At 42.6% G+C, this 20,555-nt stretch overlaps 1 protein-coding gene across 6 annotated transcripts in view; it reads left to right on the top strand.

Moving 5' to 3' along the window:
• Nucleotides 1-1,047: 1,047 nt before the first annotated feature.
• Nucleotides 1,048-20,555, top strand: part of ELN (elastin) — a 178,662-nt gene continuing 159,154 nt past the window's right edge. For 3 of the 6 annotated variants that reach the window (XM_033921781.1, XM_033921780.1, XM_033921779.1), the window contains exon 1: nucleotides 1,048-1,255. In XM_033921781.1, the coding sequence (XP_033777672.1) occupies nucleotides 1,177-1,255 (79 nt within the window). In that variant the 5' untranslated portion in view covers nucleotides 1,048-1,176. The remainder of the gene's footprint in view (nucleotides 1,256-20,555) is intronic. The other 3 variants (XM_033921778.1, XM_033921777.1, XM_033921776.1) reach the window with 3 other exon arrangements.

The raw sequence follows: 20,555 nt of genomic DNA, 5'->3' as shown, positions 1-20,555 counted from the left end.
AATTGGAATATGATCTTCATTGTTAACCTATTGCACGGTTGAGATACAATTTAATTTTTTGTTCTCTGGAGAAAGGTTAAATAATGTAGTGAAAACAAGGCGTGTTTCACCAAGAGAAATGGATCTGGTGAGAGCCGTTGGATAAGAAACCGGCAGAATATCTCCCGTTGTGTAAGAATCGACCAGTGCTAACTGTCCCTCTGGTGCTTCCAGAGTGGTTTCTGATAGTTTTACAACTGACTCGAGAAGGCCTTTGCGATCTCAATAATAGTAGTGTCCTATGTTTTCACAGGATTGCTCTCTGGATGGGGGGTACAAGACTATTGAATTTATATAGTAAATTTTTTTTTTTTGGGGGGGGGATTCTGTGGGCCTAAGTAACCTGTCTTTTAAGTATTGATGAGTGTTTCTGGGTATTTTCCAGTGACATCTGCAGACACAGCAACTCATCTTTATAGATCTTACCAAGTGTCTACTCACTCTCTCACACTCCCCATTGACTCTCCAGCTGCTGCAGGTGAGACACAGGTGCAGCCCCCTTCGCCTTACACATGCTCTGTCTATCTGAATTGCATAGCTGTGCTTGCATGTGGGCAGACTGCAGACAAAATCTAATGTGTAGCCTTCTCCCATCTGCATGTCCCAGGTTGGAGCTGTAGTAGTGAGTGACACCAGCACTCACACCTAGGTACCAGCTGCTGCAGGTGTGACAGAGGTTGCAGCCTCCTGCCATCTGCGTGTCCTAGCTCTGAGCTGCCTCTTCTGGTATTTGGATGGAAAGAAAAGAACTGGCAGACACACAACTCTCCCCTTCTTTTAGCTGAAGGCTCTTTTGGCATCCTGCTTGTGCTTTTGGCAGGGAAAGCCAACTTGGAGCAATCACAACAGAGCAAAAGCAAAGTTAAAAAAGCATAAGTCAAATCACCCTTGGAGGCTGGAGAGATTACCCGTTCTAAATTACGTAGTGTCCCGTGGTCTCTCCCCATTTCCAGCTCTTGTCCTCCCCTCCCTCTGTCCCTCTCCAATCCTCACTGCCTTTCCCCCTCCCGATCTCCCTCCCTCCTGTCCTCCAGCCCCCACCTCCTCCTCTGCAGCTCACATCTTTAGAAGCACCAATTAAGCAGCTCTGGGATAAAACAGACTGGCTGAGAGGGAACTGGGGCATTTCTCAGAGAGATGGCAACAAGGTTGACTGCTGTGTCCCTCCTTTCAGGGGTCCTTCTCCTGTCCTTCCTCAAGTCTTCTCTACAAGGAGGTAAGGACCCATCTTAACACTGCTTTCTGTCAAACCAGGCTTACTTTCACTGTTTTCAAAAGAGACAAATTTCTTAATGTTTAGCAGTAAACACAGCACAGTGGTGGACAGTGGAAAACCCTGCTAGCTAGTGTTAGACATGAGTGCAGAAGGCTCTCATCTGATACCGCAGGGGACCACAGTGGATATCAGTGGTCATGTGGTGAGTATTCTTCATTGTCTGTGGGCAATACAGAAGCAATCATGAAATGATGAGTTGTCCTTAGGTCTGGGGGGGGAATAGCAGGAGGTTATCAGTGTAAGTTAAGAGTTTTCCTGGGATATATGGGGGTCACAGTGCAGTGATGGGTTTCCCTCAGATATTTAGGGTGGGGTAACAGGAGATATCAGTACAAGGGCATTGATGGATTTTTCCTTGGAAATTGGTATAAGTGCAAGTGTAGTGAAGAGTTTTCCTTGGGTCTGTGGGGATTGTATGTGGTATCGGAGCAAGTGCAGTGATGGGTTTTCCTTGAATGCTGGAGGGGGTGGAGGTATTGGTGCAAGTTGCAGTGATGTTTTTTTCTTGGGTATTTGGGAATCATAGAAGATATTAATGTAAGTTAAGTGGTGGGTTTTCCCTGGGTATTTGAGGGGGGTCACAAGAGATATTAGTGCACATGCAATGATGAGTTTTCCTTGGGGGGGGGGTGGAGGGTTACAGGAGATATCAGCGCAGGGGCTGTGATGAATTTTCCATGAATATTTGAGGGTCACAGGAGATATCAGCGAAGTGTAGTGATCAGTTTTTCTTGTTTCTGTGGGGATCACAGGAGTTGAGTCCTAGTGAAAGGCATTCCTCAACTCTCTGGGGATTATAGATGCATGCTATATGTCTGAGAGAGATTTTTATTGAGAATCTAGTAGATTGCTGTCGATATGATGTGGGAATGGGGTTTAACTCAAGATTTGAGGTTTCTTTTCTTCTTCATAGGAGAAATCTCAGTGTCTCTTCCTTGTCAGGGGGACCCTCAGTCCCCTGAATCCCTTGATTTTGCTTTTTGTCTGTGTATCATAAAATATTAGATTGGTGGCAGGTTATGAGCGTGTCCTCAGTTTTGATTATCTGGCATGCTCTTTGATTATGGACTGTGACTACATGCTGGAAACAAGCTGAGCCCACCCTGATTTTAATGTCACCCCAAAATATCTTCTCTGTTGTCTGATTCAGCAGTCCTTCCTTTCATCTGGCAAATATTCACAATATGGGGCTAATTCTGTAAGTTCTTTAGCTGTAGGTAGCAGGAAGACATGAAAATGACAGTATTCCTTCCAGCTGGCAAACATCGCTGTAGTACCTGTACATGACTGTCAATTTAAGCTACGCAATTGCTCGGTTGCTAGTTGTTCCATTTCCCTGTGCTGCTTTCTGATAACTCATTCAAATGTCTCGGTATGATCTCTTCGAGCATGAGTTGTGTTTCACTCTGTGTGCCAGGGTCAGGTTTTCTGTGCTCACACGCCTGCACTGAGTGTAGAACAGGTGTTCTCAACCCACTCCTCAGCACACCTAGCCATTCAGGTTTTCAGGATATCCACAATGAATATGCATGAGATAAATTTGCATACAATGGAGGTAAGGCATGCAAATCTATCTCATGGATATTCATTCTGGGCATCCTGAAAACCTGACTGGCTAGGCATGTTCCGAGAACTCCTGGCATGCATCAGTGATGCACTTGCTCACAGCTTGTCTCCTCCATTGTATTTGTTGTTTCTTTGTTTCTTGCTGCCTGCTGCAACAAATGTCAACTACTGTACTTCAGAACTGGTGGCACAGAGGGGAAATGGAAAGCCTTAGAAGAAGAGATATGGGGAACCTCAAGCAAGGAGGCAAGGGTAGGCATGAGACCAGGGAGTTAGAAAGTCACAAGGGAAGAGGCATGAGAAGCCGCATGGGAAAATATGTTGAAGAGAGGAAGGGACCCAGAGCAAGAGGAACAGAAGAACATAAGACCAAAGGTCCATCAAGCCTAGTAGCCCGTCCTCACGGTGGCCAATCCAAGTCCCTATTACCTGGCCAAAACCCAAAGAGTAACAACATTCCATATAGAATCCCAAAGAACGACAAGATTCCAGAATCCCAAAGAATAGCAACATTCCAGATAACCACAGGGGAGGCTACAGGAAAAGGCAGAGAGGAAGCCAAAGAAGGGACACAGGAGGAGACTTGAGTTACCAGGCTTCTGTCTCTGGCAGCCATATTTGGCCCACCAAGCCCATTTCAAGAAATAACTGCAGGTGATTGTTTCATGCTATTTCCACTGTCATACTGTGCAGGATGCGAGCACTGGACCTGAGCTACTGATTACCATCTAGACTCTGGGTCTGGATTAAGGTTTACAGAATATTTAAACATGAAACCTTATCCAAGTCCATTTATCTAGAAAAAAATTTATTGGGTGTTGTGATCACAAGTTTATAGAAATGCATCTTTGCCATCCGGTATTTTTTGAATGAAGCAGGGTGGATTTGTTTTAAATTAAATCGATTTAAACCACTAGTCAGAAAGACTTGATTTAAATCATGCCTGTGACATTATGACTGGATTAATGAAATTCATTTATCAAAAAATTTAAACATTGCATGAATATACAGCCTCACGCTACATAATTAAAAACTAATCCTTGTTTCATGATGAATAACTTTTGGACTGTACTGTAGCTTAAATAGAAAACCATCCTTAGATATATTTTTTTCCTCAAAAAAACATTTATTTTTTATTTTTTTTTTCATTTTTCTCCACCCTGGAATGAAGCAAAAAGATAGTTGAGGTGGGGGAGTATTCTCATTTCTGACAAGTAACTTTTTTGTTCCAGTGAAGAAATTTACCTACTAGAAAAGTGTCTCTTTGTTACAGTGAACGATTCACCTGGTTTAAGAATCGCCTCGATAATCTCAAAGATTTCCTGTTATGAAAATATCTCCTCATTACAGTGGAGTTTTCCTGTCATGTCCTTGTTAAAAAATGACTTGGATAGATGTTCAACAGAATTTATCCAGTAAAAGGACTAGATGCAGACATGTACACCAGCTGTAAGCATGTTTTCAGCCATAGTAACATAGTAACATAGTAGATGATGGCAGATAAAGACCCGAATGGTCCATCCAGTCTGCCCAACCTGATTCAATTTAAATTTTTTTAATTTTTTCTTCTTATCTATTTCTGAGCAAGAATCCAAAGCTCTACCCGGGACTGTGTTTGGGTTTCTACTGCTGAAATCTCCATTAAAACCTAATCCAGCCCATCTACACCCTCCCGGCCATTGAAGCCCTCCCCAGCCCATCCTCCACCAAATGGCCATATACAGACATAGACCAAATGGCCACCCCAGCCCATCCTCCACCAAATAGCCATATACAGACACAGACCATGCAAGTCTGACCAGTACTGGCCTTAGTTCTTCAAAATTTACTGTTATTTTCTGATTCTAGATCCTCTGTGTTCATCCCACGCTTCTTTGAACTCCGTCACCATTTTCTTCTCCACCACCTCTCTCGGGAGCGCATTCCAAGCATCCACCACCCTCTCCGTCAAGTAGAATTTCCTAACATTGCCCCTGAATCTACCACCCCTCAACCTCAAATTATGTCCTCTGGTTTTACCATTTTCCTTTCTCTGGAAAAGATTTTGTTCTACGTTAATACCCTTCAAGTATTTGAACGTCTGAATCATATCTCCCCTGTCCCTCCTTTCCTCCAAGGTATACATATTCAGGGCTTCCAGTCTCTCCTCGTACGTCTTTTGTCACAAACCTCCTATCATTTTCATTGCCCTCCTCTGGACCGCTTCAAGCCTTTTTGTGTCCTTCGCCAGATACGGTCTCTAAAACTGAACACAATACTCCAAGTGGGGCCTCACCAAAGACCTGTACAGGGGCATCAACACCTTCATTCTTCTACTGGCCACGCCTCTCTTTATACAGCCCAGCATCCTTCTGGCAACAGCCACCGCCTTATCGCACTGTTTTATTCTCTAGTATTTTATGATGAGAAGTAGGAATTCACTTTTCCATATAGAATAGGCTTGAAACGGGTGCCATAACCAGTACAACAGTGAGTAAGAGAGTTACTTATTTATTTAGGGGTCCTTTTATTAAGGCGCGCTAAATGCTTACGTGTCCTAGATTATAATGGATGCCTTAGCATTTAGCGCACGCTAATCTTTAACATGCGCTAAATTGGTTAGCGCACCATAAGAGGACCCTTTATTTATTTAATTTAAACATTTATAGTGCGCATATCCAGCAATTCTATGCGGATTACAATGAGACAACAACATATACATACCACTTCACAAAATAAAACTAACAGCAAACCTATTACATATTAGAAGACTCGCAACTCAATTAAACAAAAAGCTTACTACTTTGCACCGAAAAACCTAATGAGATAATGGTTACTGCGGATGGGCAGACTAGATGGGCCATTTGGCCTTTATTTGCCTTCACGTTTCTATGTTTCTAACATCAAATCTTCTGAAAACTGACTAAAAAGTCAACATCCACTACTAATTCAACTTCCTAAACTGCAATCCAGTGGAAGCTTATTCCAACAGATAGGGCCCTGTACTGATAGCATCATATTACAATAGCTAGATAGTCTCACATCTCTCATTGAGGGCACATCCAGGCAGAACTTGTCCATCAACCCTCTGTCCCCCTTTCTGTATAGTCGGCCACAAATTGATTCCAAATGTTAGGCATTCAAACAGAAGTAGGCACTCAAATGATAGCAGTTAGACATCTTTAAATTAGCCCTAACTGTAAAGAGGGGTGCATGTGGGTGGAGTATGGGCAGGTCACACCAAGTGCCTTCTCCTCCACTGCCAATTCCATCTAGCTGCCCCCAATGCCTGGAATAAATTACCTGAGTTTGTCCATCAAGCCCCTTCCCTTGTTTAAAAGCAAACTGAAAACCCACCTTTTTGATATAGCCTTCAATCCTTAACCCTACACCTATGCCCACCAACTCAGCCAGCTGATTAACCGTTCCCCTTAACTGTATCCATGACATCCTGTTTGTCTGTCTTGGCTGTATAGATTTTAAGCTCTTTTGAGCAGGGACTGGTTTCATACCCTTTGTGACTTTGTGCAGCGCTGCATGTGTCTGGTAACGCTATAGAAATATTTAATAGTAGTAGTAGTAGTAGTAGTAGTAGTACCAACATGTAGACACTGCCTTTTACATGGTGTGTTAGGCCCGGATTTTCTAAATGGCGCCCATTGCTGGTGGCTGCCTTAAAAGTGGCCGTCGACCAAGTGTCAATCATGTGTCAGCACCAGGGTTTCAAGGCCTACATTTGACATGAATCACACCTTCGAGGGATCTACTGGTGCCTAACGCTGCTTCCGGCATTAGCCACACCTACAGTGGCATTAGGCAAGATTCTGGCACCAGTGCCTTGAAATTTTATTTGAAATGGCATTTCCCTCTTAACTTAGGCACCAGTAGGGTCCCTACTGGCACCTAAGTTAAGGGGCCTAAAATTATGCTGCTATCCGTGGAAGGGGGATGGGAGGCAGGCAGGCTGGCATCGGAGGGGGGTGGGGGGTTTAATGGAAGGCAGGCAGGCAGGATTCATGGCATGGGGGGGTGTTCAATGGAATGAGGATGGGAGGCAGGCGGGCATCGGAGGGGTGAGGTGAGGAAGGACGCACTGGGGGCACTATGGACATAGGAAGGGGCAATGCTGTGTGTTATGTTTGATTAGTTATTGTTACAAGTACTATATATGGTGCTGAGAATAAATGTCCAAATAAGTGTTCTTGACTTTTTTTTATTTGTTATCCGTGTCACATTTTTTATAAAGGTTAGTACCAATAACAACATGTTTCATTTAACATATTGATATATATCACAGTAATGATGTATTTTATTATCTCTCATGTAATTTACAAACTTAAAAATGGGAGGTGAAAGGGCCTCATAAGTGGAATAGCCTAAGGTCTCTTTTCATCTAAATCTGGCCCTGTCTGTACCCTTGTCCTCCACTGCCAATTCCACACTTCATTCCTTTCATCTAGCTGCCCGTATGCCTGGAATAAACTACCTGAGTTCGTCCGTCTCGCCCTTTCCCTTACCTTGAAAAAAAGCAGACTGAAAATCCACCTCTTTAATATAGCCTTCAACCCATAACCCTACTTCCCACTGCCCACCACCCTAGCAAGCAGATTAACCATCCCCTCAAACTGTCTCTCCCACCCTGGCATCCTATTTTGTTTGTTTTGTCTGTTTAGATTGTAAGCTTTTTGAGCAAGGACTGTCTCCTTCGTGACTCTGTACAGTGCTATGGACGTCTGTTAGCGCTCTAGAAATAATCTATAGTAGTAATATGGCTGGCTAGTTTGGCTTGCCCTGAGAGGTCAGCACATATGCAGCCAAGACACAATTGCATATAAAAAGAATTTTTATTTCTTATCATTTTCTCACACAAAATAGAAGGAATTTGGCTTACTTCAGCCAAACTGCTACAGGCACCAGTCTGTTTCCCAAGGCCTGTCTCCACCTATCTCTAGGGAAAACTTGAGAGTTCCTCTTTCTCCCTCAGGGATCTCTCTAGAAAAACCCAGCCTGGGTAGAAATACCTCTCTCCTGTGAGTCCCGCCCCTGTGACTCAACACTGAGCTCCATAGACCAGTGCATTCTGGGACCTGTAGATCTACATTGGGTATAATATTTGCATGGGGGAGGCAAAACCCCTTAATCTATTACATAGTGCTACTGTTAAAACGGGTTATTTTAGCACAAGGTCTCATTGGATAAAATGGGCCCCTGAGCTACATTGATGAATTCCACCCCCCCCCCCCCCCAAAGTGCCTAGATGTTGGTGCCCAAACTCCAAATTAGACTCTATTCTATAAGAGAATCTGAGTGCCCAGATGACATTTTAGAATACTATCTTAGCATCCAGATTTTGGGCACCTAAGTTCTGGTGCCTTTTATAGAACTGCCCCCTGTGTGCCTACAATTTATCTTGCATATGTCTAGATAACATTTAAAACATGACGTACTTCATTTGCCATCACAACCCCTTCTATCTGGAATTCTTTACCACCATACATTAGGGATGAACAAAATTTAGATAAATTTAAGGGAAACCTTAAATGTTTCCTTTGTAAAGACGCATTTGAATGGTCCTTCCTAGCTGATAACTGAATTGATCCCTTTTTACATCATCTCTCTTTCAAGGCTTTCCTCACCATCCTTCTGTATTTGGTAACCCCCTTAGGTTTAAATGGACTATAAGATTTTAAATACAGTAAATAAATATTTCAGCCCACGCTTTATTCCATGCATTTAACTGCTGCATTTAGGTACTCATCTTTACACCTGCCATGGAGCAAGAGTAATGTGTCTCACATAATTACCTATTTACACTAGTGTTCTAGAATGCATTAGGTGCAAATATATGTTGTTATAGAACATGAGCTTAGCGCCTATATTTTGGACAATTATGCAGACACCAGAGCGATGACTTTCTGTATTGCTGGTGTTAAAATGTGGCATGGCCTGGTAGGCTAATTGCGACTGTGTGTAAATCAGTTTAAGTTTAAGAAACAGTTAAAAACTCAGTTGCATGTTACTGCATTTTGGACATTTATTAGTCGGCATTTGAAGAGAAGAAATTGTTTAATTATGTAGATTTTATGACATGGTTTGTTTTTATGTTATGTATGTTTTAATTGATGTATACCATTTAGTTTTTTGTAAACGGTATTAAAAAATTTTAATAAATAAATATCTGTACAGTATAAGAGATGAATGTTGGAGGATAGCAGACCTATACCCTCTCCTCCTCACCAAGTGAAATTGCAAACATAAATATTTCTTTTCCCGAAGAATCAGAGAAAAAGAACTGAAAGAACCTGAGGTGGCATCTAGGAATAAGTTGTGAAGTTTTTCAAGAAAACGTGTTTCTCTCCAGGTCTAGAACAATTTAGCAGGACACACTGGAAGAATTTCATTAAGTCACTGGGTTCTTACTCAACCAAAGCACTGCAGAGTTTGAGAGCTGACAGAACATTTCCATGGAGCATGTCAGAAGTTCTGCTGTTTAGCATGCATGCCTTGAGAAAAGACAATTTAAGCTTTTAAGATGCCTGTAAAGGTCACATTGGCAGAACTAGCAGGTCACCTCATGGCTGGCATCCTTGGCAGACTGAAAACAGAAGGTAGTTGGCATTGTGCCTAAAAGAAGCAGAACTAGTGTTCAACCAGGCTAAGAAAATCAGCAAAACTAGTATCTTTTCCATTTATGTCAATCCCATGAACCGATGGCTTTTGGTTGGCAGTTCCTTCTGTGGCTGAATGGTGGTGCTAGAGATAGTGATACCTCATGTTAAATCTGACTGCCCGGTCAGAGCTGGAAATATGAAAGATGTCTGGCATTCAGGAAAACCTGGGATATTGACAGAGGATTCAAACTAGATGAGTGGTACTGTTTTTATCTGGCATCATATTCTCTGGTTCTGGCTTTCCAGCAGATAAAAAGTTGGTCTCATTTTCAGGATTTATAACATGCTAATAACTCCTAGAAAGCTGCTCCTGTCCTAATATGCATTCTTGCTTTTTTATTTTTGTCTGGAGTCTGTCTGCAACATCTCTTTCCAGATCTGGTGTCTTGAGTATTCCTATGAGGTTGCTGTTGAGGATAAGTCATCCCTCCCTCAGTCCCCCTCTGGCACAGGGAAGCAGACAGTAGAGGTCTCAGTCTGGGATATTTAACCAAGCATCATGATAGCTGACACAAGTCTGCTGCAGCCTTTAGGTTGCTTTGCAAAGAGCACCTGCTGGCCTTTGAAGGTCAACAGATCGTCTCCTGTCTGCAAATTTATTCCTGCCCAGCATAATTGGCGGAAGTTTTATGGGGCTGTTTAATTTTTCCATGCCTCGTCCCAGATATCCACAAAACAAATCATTGGCTGACCAGAGAGATAGGATAAAGCAAGCTGAGCTTTTCTTCCTGTGTCTTTTTGCAGCTGGAACAGCTGTGCAATAATGTGGGCTGTGTAAAAGCAGAGACCATGGCCAGCACATGTCCTGCATAGCACTGGGTGCAGACAGCCATTCAAAGCCACCATCCATCCTGCCTGACACATCATTCCAGCCCCGTCGAGACACAGGGAAATGGACCAGACCTCAGTATCCCAGAAAAACAAAAAGGCTGGGAAGGCACCATTCAAAAGAACTTCAACACATTTTGTGTCTATGGGAAAAATGCTTCGTACATCTGGCCCAATGAGACCTGCTGCTATCTGGCTTGGATATATCTCATTGTATATCATGCTATATACACAGATAATACCTCACACATTGCCAGACAAAAACACAACACAGCAGGCAAAAACTAAATAGAAAATGCTTTTTTATGAAGCCAGAGTGACCAGAGGAGCAAACTACCCAATGACGCCATGACTTTGAAGTCATTGCCAACAGCAAACTTAGACCCTATTTGTATATTTACACATGTGTTGCTGCGCTGCTCCTCACTGTTTCTCTTTTTTGTGAACAATTTTCAGAAGGGCTATGGGGTAATCTTTGCCTCTTTGCAGATGATACCGAAATCTGAAACAGGGTAGAGAAGAAGAATGGTCTAGAACTTGGCACTATGATATAATGCTAAAAAATTCAGGTCATGCATTTTTGGGGATGAAGGACTTTTGTGCATGAAAGAGGAGTGAGACTTGGGAGTGATCATTTGTGATGATGTTCAGGTGGTCAAACAGACAAAAGGTGACAGCAAAAACCCAAAGGATGCTTGGGGTCATAGGGAGAGGAATGGTTAGCACGAAAATGGATATGGTAGTGCTCTCATGTAAATCTCATGTGAGGCTCCATTTGGAATACAGTGTACAGTTTTGGAGATTGCATCTTCAGATATAAACAGGATGGAATCGATCTACAGGAAGGCAACTAAAATAGTCAGTGGTCTCTGTTATCAAGCATATGGGCACAGACTTAAAGATCTCAATATGTATACTTCGGAAGAAAGGCCGGAGAGAGGAGATAAAATACCTCCATGGCATAAATGCACAGGAAGCAAAAGCTCTGGAATGAAGAAACACAGGATGAAACTAAAAGGGGAAATCTATGGAAATACTTCTTTACGAAAGGATGGTGGATATGTGGAGTGGCGATGACAACAGTCTCTAAATTCAAGAATGCACAGGACAAGTACAGAGGAGAGGAAAGGACCGTAGAGTTTAGGAGTTGACATGGATGGGTAGAGAGAACATAAGAACTGCCATCTCCGGATCAGACCCTAGATCCATCAAGTCCGGTGATCCGTTCACGTGGAGGCCCAGCCAGGTGTGACCTGGTGAAAACCTAGTCACCCGTATCCTTCTATGCGTCTTTCGAGGAGATGTGCATCTAGCTTGCCCTTAAATCCTAGAACGGTGGGTTCCGCAGCAACCTCCACCAGGACAGCATTCCAGGTGGCCACTACTCGCTGTGTGAAGCAGAACTTCCTGACATTTGTCCTGGGCTTGAGCCCCCTCAGCTTCAGTCCATAACCTCTTGTCCTAGACACATTTGACATCGTAAATAACTTTTTATCCTGCTCTATCTTGTCGATTCCTTTTATTATTTTAAAAGTCTCAATCAGATCCCCTCGCAGTCTCCTCTTCTCAAGGGAGAACAGTCCCAGTTTTCTAAGTCGTTCTTTGTAGTTCAAGTTCTCCATACCTTTTACCAGCTTCGTTGCTCACCTCTGCACCCTCTTTAGGTAGGGAGACCAGTGTTGGACACAGTATTCCAAGAACATAGGTCTTGTGGCCTTTGGCTGCCATCATTTTCTCTAAAATGTGCCACTCCTGCTTCCAGGCTTAGGGCTTATGATGGAAGAATTCAGCTTGGTAGACTGTATGGCCAATGCGTTCTGTATCTGCCATTATCCACCACATTATTTATTTATTTATATTCAGTATTTATATACTACTTATAGCCTAAGTCAGTGGTTCCCAACCCTGTCCTGGAGGACCACCAGGCTAATTGGGTTTTCAGGCTAGCCCTAATGAATATGCATGGAGCAAATTTGCATGCCTGTCACTTCCATTATATGCAAATCTCTCTCATGCATATTCATTAGGGCTAGCCTGAAAACTCGATTAGCCTGATGGTCCTCCAGGACAGGGTTGGAAACCACTGACCTAAGTAGTTTTACATTCAGGCACTCAAGCATTTTTTTCCTATCTGTCCTGGTGGGCTCACATTCTACCTAACGTACCTGGGGTAAAGGGGAGCAACCAACAAGGCTTTTAACCCCTCACTCCTTCCCAGGAAGCTCACATCACTCTGAAGCCCTGCGAGATTAGACAGATCAAAAACTTGAATAGGCCACCAACATCCAAATAACACTACAACCCTCTGACATCTTCAATCATGCTTTAAGTTAATACTGTATAATGTTAATTTAACTTATCACTGTACATTGCCTAGACTCTGGATGAAAAGAAAACTGTTCAAATATAACTATATAAATAAATAAAAAAGCTCCTCCCTCTTCCTATTTTGGGTTCATCAGAAGGGGTTCTTCTCTTTATCCTTTGTACAAAGATTCACCTATATTTCACCTAATCTAATCTAAAACTTAGGTTAATATACCGCATCATCCCCAAGTTGGAGCTAAAATAGGTTAACATAAAGATGAAAACAAATTCATTGTTTTTGGATAGAACTAGATAGAACATAAGCTTAAGCCAAAGTTTGATACTACCTGAATTGTCAAGAATCACTATCGGCGATATCATACGGCAAATGTCTAGATATTGTTGGAGTAAGAAGGTTTTCAGAGTCTTTCAAAAGATTTGAAAGGAAGTGAGAATCCTAATAGAAGATGGAATTTAGTTCCAAGACTCATAACATAACATAACTTTATTTTTCTATACCGCCTTAATCAGAAGAATTCTAGGCGGTTTCCACAAAAGAGAAAAACTGGACAATCAGTGAAATACAAAATGGTAAAAAATGAATACAGCCTGTTGTATAAAAGACGTTAAAATTTAAAATTGATAGGATAAGATTAATTATATTTAAAAAATAAAGATAAAATACAGATTAAGAAATGAATTTATCAAATAATATTGTCTTGATTTCTTTTCTAAAAGTGCCGTAGGACAACATGGCTCCACTTTATCCCAACCAGGACATAAGACCTGAGTGTACAGCCTAAAATCTTCGGATAAGCAAATAGGTTGCAGTTCCTGGTTATCCGCATAGGGTTATATAACACAAAAAGAGATAGCAGGTATGTAGGTGCCAATCCCCAAACTGACTTGAAACAGAGGCATGAGAATTTAAACATTACTCAGTAAATCGATATATGTAAGATCGGCAGAGTTTACCAGTTGATGTAACCCTTTTAGAGATGCAACTCATGGCAGCCATCATTCTTCATTAAAGTCAGTGGGTACAATTTTCACAGCATGCAAAATTTCTCAGAATCACATAACGGCATAGTAAAAGATTGCAGATGAAGGCCTGTATGATTCATTTAGTCTGCCCAACAAGGCAGCGAAAGTTGTACCTGCTGCTCTGTGCAGCTGACACTCCTCTCATCCATGCTTTCTCTGTATAGGAATCCTCTGTTTATTCCAAGCACCAGTTTTACTTTTGCATGATCCAGTTTTGGACCCACAAAATGTGGCCTGTTTCTAGTGATGGCATTCAACTTTCCTTCCTGGTTGCTAGAGTTCTTTGAACGTGGTCAAGCAGATGGTATGGTAGACTGGGCTTCGAAGGCGATTCTTTTCTGGGCAAGGGATCATTTCCACTCTGCAGCAGAACAGAGTCCCCTCCCTGAACTGAACAGCAGTCATCAGGCAGGCATCACTAAGCTGGAAACCTCCACCTCATTCAAACTCAAAGCTTGGACAATAAATTCAACGTAAGCAATCCAAAACCTCCAATTTTATCAAGCATAGGGAGCCTTATAATAAAGAATGGTAATCAGTTGCCATGTGGATTAGGACACATGTTAAAGGGGGAATGGAGTAGGAAAGGGATGAGTTACAGCTGGGAAATGGCTGTGGACTGCACCTCGCAGCTAGCACGTGGTATCTTACCACACGCTGTCACCGCCGCAAAGAAATGTGGGTGAATTTAGTGCCTTCTGTAAGCGCACCCATGCTATCATTATTTCTATATCACTTATATCCCAAGTGGTTTTACATTCAGATACTTTATCATACTTTCCTATCTGTCCCAGTGGGCTCAAACTCTATCTAGTGTACCTGGGGTAATGGGGGTGGGGGGGAGAGGGGATTAAGTGACTTGCCCGGGGTCACAAGGAGCAACAAGGGATTTGAACCCAGAACCTCAGGGTGCTCTAACCACTGCGCCACACACTCCCCAGTGCAGTAGCTACTGTATGCTGGAAGATGCTTGGAACACCTTCAACTGTTACCACACAGGCTTTACAGTAACTGCAGAGTAATTTTGGTACTTATTGTACATTAACTGCTAAATTTTATCACACTTTAGTAAAAGAAACCCTATATTGGCTGTAGCAAAATTTAGATAGCATAGAGCCCAGTAGCAAAGCAAAATCCTTAACCCCAAGGGCAGCTCATTCACTTACTTAAATGATGAGACCTGCTCCTTCCTCTAGGGTGCTTGCTATTTAACCCCCCCCCCCACCCCTTTACAAAACCACGGATGTGGTTTTTAGCGCAGAATGGCGTGCTGAATGCTCTGCGCTGCTCCCGACGCTGATAGGAACTCTATGAGCGTCGGGGGCAGCACAGAGCATTCAGCGCATCGGCCTGAGCTAAAAACTGCTTTTGCAGTTATTTCAAATGTTTCTATACCGCTTAAGAACAAAACGGTTCACATGAGTTAAAACAAACATAATAGGGTCTTAGGGACGGAGATGGGCTTATAGCCCGGAACAGAGTATGATGTCTGTCAACTTTGCATCAACTGCATTAAGATTAACGGCAGCTATTTGAACACTTTTGAGTTATTTCGTGGGACACGGCAAGGGGGTCCCCTTTAACCCATACTATTGAGCCTTTTGCTCAAATTGTGAGGGAACAGGAGTTAATTAGGGGAATTAGAGTTCGTCATCATGACAATTGAACTTGCTCACTGATGACCTGCTTTTCACTTTGTCTCAGTCAGGGGATTCTTTTCTGGCTTGTATGAGTGAGTTAAAACACTTCAGACGTGTTTCAGGGTTTAAGATTAATATGCATAAATCTGAGGTATTGAATGTGACTATATTGGAGCGTAGATTGGTGGGTCTGCAGGCCAAGTTTCCATTCCATTGGGTAACAACATCTATTAGGTACTTGGGTATTAATATAAGGGATCCTGAAACTAATATTTATGATCTCATAAATATTTTTATAATTAAAAAAGAGTTAGGTGGCATATTTTTTTTGTCTTTCCTGGATGGAAAGGATTGCCACAGTTTTTTGCCTATAAAGATACCTGATAGGGTCTTATTTACTAGGCGGATTACAATTTTCACATACATAAAATGTACAGATTCTAGATCGCTAAACTAAAAACATAAATCTCAAAACCTCACTTCAAGATTTAGTCTTTGTAGGAAACTACTGACATCTCCTTATTTATGAAATGCTCTGACAAATATAGAAACATAAAAACATGACGGCAGATAAAGGCCAAATGGCCCATCCAGTCTGTCCATCCACAGTAACCATTATCTCTTTCTCTCTCCGAGAGATCCCACGTGCCTATCCCAGGCCCTCTTGAATTCAGACACAATAGAAACAAAGAAACATGATGGCAGATAAAGGCCAAATGGCCCATCCAGTCTGCCCATCCACAGTAACCATTATCTCTTTCTCTCTCCGAGAGATCCCGCGTGCCTATCCCAGGCCCTTTTAAATTCAGACACAATAGAAACAAAGAAACATGACGGCAGATAAAGGCCAAATGGCCCATCCAGTCTGTCCATCCACAGTAACCATTATCTCTTTCTCTCTCCGAGAGATCCCACGTGCCTATCCCAGGCCCTCTTGAATTCAGACACAATAGAAACAAAGAAACATGATGGCAGATAAAGGCCAAATGGCCCATCCAGTCTGCCCATCCACAGTAACCATTATCTCTTTCTCTCTCCGAGAGATCCCGCGTGCCTATCCCAGGCCCTTTTAAATTCAGACACAATAGAAATAAAGAAACATGATGGCAGATAAAGGCCAAATGGCCTATCCAGTCTGCTCATCCACAGTAACCATTATCTCTATTTTTCTCTCCGAAAGATCTCGTGTGCCTGTCCCAGGCCCTCTTGAATTCAGACACAATAGAAACAAAGAAACATGACGGCAGATAAAGGCCAAATGGCCCATCCAGTCTGTCCATCCACAGTAACCATTATCTCTTTCTCTCTCCGAGAGATCCCACGTGCCTATCCCAGGCCCTCTTGAATTCAGACACAATAGAAACAAAGAAACATGATGGCAGATAAAGGCCAAATGGCCCATCCAGTCTGCCCATCCACAGTAACCATTATCTCTTTCTCTCTCCGAGAGATCCCGCGTGCCTATCCCAGGCCCTTTTAAATTCAGACACAATAGAAATAAAGAAACATGATGGCAGATAAAGGCCAAATGGCCTATCCAGTCTGCTCATCCACAGTAACCATTATCTCTATTTTTCTCTCCGAAAGATCTCGTGTGCCTGTCCCAGGCCCTCTTGAATTCAGACACAATAGAAACAAAGAAACATGACGACAGATAAAGGCCAAATGGCCCATCCAGTCTGCCCATCCACAGTAACCATTAACTCTTTCTCTCTTCAAGAGATCATACATGCCTATCTCAGGCCCTCTTGAATTCAGACACAGTCTCTGTTTCCACCACCTCTTCCAGGAGACTGTTCCACACATCTACCACCCTTTCTGTAAAAAAGTATTTCCTCAGATTACTCCGGAGCCTATCACCTCTTAACTGAGTTTTCAGCAGTTTAAAAAAAAAAAAAAAGATTTAAGGGGCCTTTTATTAAGGTGCGCTAAGGTGCCCATAGAATATAATGGATGCCTTATAATTCACGATTTGGCATGTATGTTCTCAAGGCTTGCATCAGATAGCAGGCTGCATCCCCGCAGAGTACACGATGTATTATAGCCAAAAGTTTGTACTCAGTACACCTCCAACTGCTTATAACCAAGTTAGTTAGAACTGCACAACATATTTTGTGTTTAGGTAAGGCTGAAGTGGGGCTCGCGGTCTGAATTGAAAAATACTACCAGGCAGCTAAGCAGTGGGTAGATATTGAGCAGACAGAGGTTTTAGATAAGCCGCTGATGCATTTGCCGTGGCTGCCTGACAAAGGGGAGAATACGCAGAGGGGAGTAAGTGGTTCTACCACTAATTTTACCATGTTTAGATCAGCTTGCATAGTTCATCGTATATTGCAGACAGACTCTTCTGGTAACCTTATGCAGAGGTGGCATTATTGAATTTCCCTATACCAGGGCTGGATGAGAGTGAGGACATGTTGTTACAGTTGTCTATGGTGGTGCAAGATTGACTCTGGCGGCTTCCTGGAAGCAGGCTGTTGGCTCTCCTGTGGGGCAGATAGTGGAGAAATTGAATAACTGCTATGAGATGTATTATATGACTGCACTTAAGTAGAATAAGGTCCCATTTTTTGACAGGCATGAAGGACTGCTTATGTTTCTTTGCAGGGAGGGGGAAATTTTGTGGGGAGAGGGGTTTGTATTCTGGAGAGATAGATCAGTGCATTGAAGGACAAACATGCACCGATCTATGGCTGAGCAGAGAATGACACAGGGACAAATTTTTCCCTGTCCCCACGGGAACTCATTTTACTGTCCTGTCCAGTCCCTGCAAATTCTTCTCCTATCCTTGCTCCATTCCTGCAAGCTCTGTCCTCATCTGCACAACCCTCAAACACTTTAAAATCTTAAGTTTTTGAGGCTTGTGTTGTTAAAGCAGAGCTTACAGGAATGGGGCAGGTACAGGGACAGCAACAAAACTTGCGGGGATGGGACCGGGAAATTGAGTTCCTGCGGGTTGGTTTTTCCCCAGATGTTATTACTATTTATGGACCACAAATATAATAAAAATGAATATAAAGAGAGTTTTTAAAAATAAAAAGTAATATTACTATAAAAGTTAATAATAATTCATACTGGATGAAATGACATGTCTATATCAATAAATCCAGCTAACCAACACAGCCAAATCTATAACAAGGTGCCTGGAAGGATCTAGTTCAATAAAGGAACTCAGATGCTTATTTTTCTCTATAGAATACCAGCTTAACCAGGTAGATATGTGCTTAGGCCCAGATTCTGCAAATCACACCGTGGTGGTGGAGAGGAAAATAGTGACAGAGTTCAAAAAAGCATGGGATGAACACAGAGGATCTAGAATCAGAAAATAATAGTAAATAGTGAAGAACTAAGGCCAGTACTGGGCAGACTTGTCTGTATATGGCCATATGGTGGAGGATGGGCTGGGGAAGGCTTCAATGGCTGGGAGGGTGTAGATGGACTGGAGTGAGCTTTGATGGAGACTTCAGTAGGTGGAACCTAAGAACAGTACCGGGCAGAGCTTTGGATTCTTGCCCAGAAATAGATAAGAAGAAGAAAACCCCCAACAAATTTTTAGATTGAATCAGGTTGGGCAGACTAGCTGGACCATTCGGGTCTTTATCTGCTGTCATCTACTATGTTTCTATGTTACTATTTCACCTCCAAAAGCAGCACCAATCATGTTGCCAGTCATACAGTGGCGCCATTTGCAGAATCGCAGCTTATGTATAACAGAGGCCCTGGTAATGTAGGCTAGGATTTTAAAGGCCTGTATTACCGGTGCCTATATTATACGTGAATTATGTTTAGAGAGGCACCTAACAGCGCCTATGGTCACTTCTGGCCAAAGTCATACCTACGGTGAACTTAAGCACCTCTGTAGGCGCCTCTGTAGACGTGGTTCCGGCGCTCTTATGGTAGGCGTCTGTGGACACCAACATTTTTAAAAATAAGTATTTAAACAACACAGTCAATTACTGCACTGATTAAAACCAATCAAATCAATTAAGTTAGAAGAAGGATCAGCGCATCCCGCCGCAAACCTTATGGTGCCGTTTCAAGAATCTAGGCCTTAATGCCATAGAACTGGTGTAAGTTTTAGCACCTGGGTGCTGCAGATACCTGAGTAATTTAAAGTACACTGTAGTTACACACATAAATGGCTTACCATGGGACACGCTCAGCCATCTAACAGTAAGTTTGAAATCGTCATGCAGTAACTGAGTACAAATTTTTTAAAACATTTTTATGTGTAGGGGCATATCTAAGGGGTAGAAAGTGGGTGTTTCTATCAGCAGTTACATTACTACACACTAATTAGAAGTACATAATCGAAACAAAAATCCATCTAAAAACTCGCCTAAATCGGCATTTGGACAATCAAAAAGACACGTCGTCCAAGTGCCGATAATCGAAACGGGTTTAGACGTATCTAAAAACAGTTTAGGACTTTTCAGTGCTGCTGTACGCCCAGAGTGAAAAGGGGAAGTTTTGAAGGAGTGGTTAGGGGCAGGAGGTTGGCGGGATATTGGCCGACCTAGACTTAGTCATCCTGCAACGATAATCAAAAGTTCAACGAGACTTCCTAGACGGAACTTAAAAGTTGTGACTTAGGTGATCTAAAAACAGGTATAAGTGCCCAGAAGGTGTCACAAGTGACCAGATAACAACTGCAGGAACAAAGTACAGACCCCCATACTCCTCCAGTGATCACTGACACCCTCCCCCTCCCCCATAAAAATTGGAATTAAAAAGTACATACCTGCCTCCAGAACATCAGCACCTGGCATAGGAAATTCTAGTACAGCTGCACAGAAGTGGCTTAAGTAGTCTGGGGGGATGGGCTAATGAGCCATAGAGAAGAGGATCCAGTCCCATAAGCCACTCTAACCACTGCATTCATGGTGAAACATGTGCATCCACCAAAATCCCCCAAAACCTTACTGTACTGCCATATACAGTAGGTGCCACCTGCAGCCATAAGGGCTATTGGGGTGGTAGATAGGTAGGTATAATAGGTTTGGGAAGTGTTTGGGGGGCCTCACCATGACCTACAAGGGAGTTGTAGTGAGATGTTTATGTGACACCCTTTTTGTGAAGTTCACAGCAGTGCCTGTAATGTGCCCCACTACTGTGTTGCCATGTCTGGGTGTCCAGTCTATCACTTTGCTGGTCTTTCCCACATCCAAAAGGTCTTGTTCTAGGTGCTTTGGACTTGGAAGATTT

Source organism: Geotrypetes seraphini, chromosome 15 (assembly GCF_902459505.1).
Source record: "Geotrypetes seraphini chromosome 15, aGeoSer1.1, whole genome shotgun sequence".
Taxonomy (NCBI): Eukaryota; Metazoa; Chordata; class Amphibia; order Gymnophiona; family Dermophiidae; genus Geotrypetes; species Geotrypetes seraphini.
The sequence above is the reverse complement of the archived record's forward strand: the minus strand, read 5'-3'. Positions and strand labels throughout refer to the sequence as shown.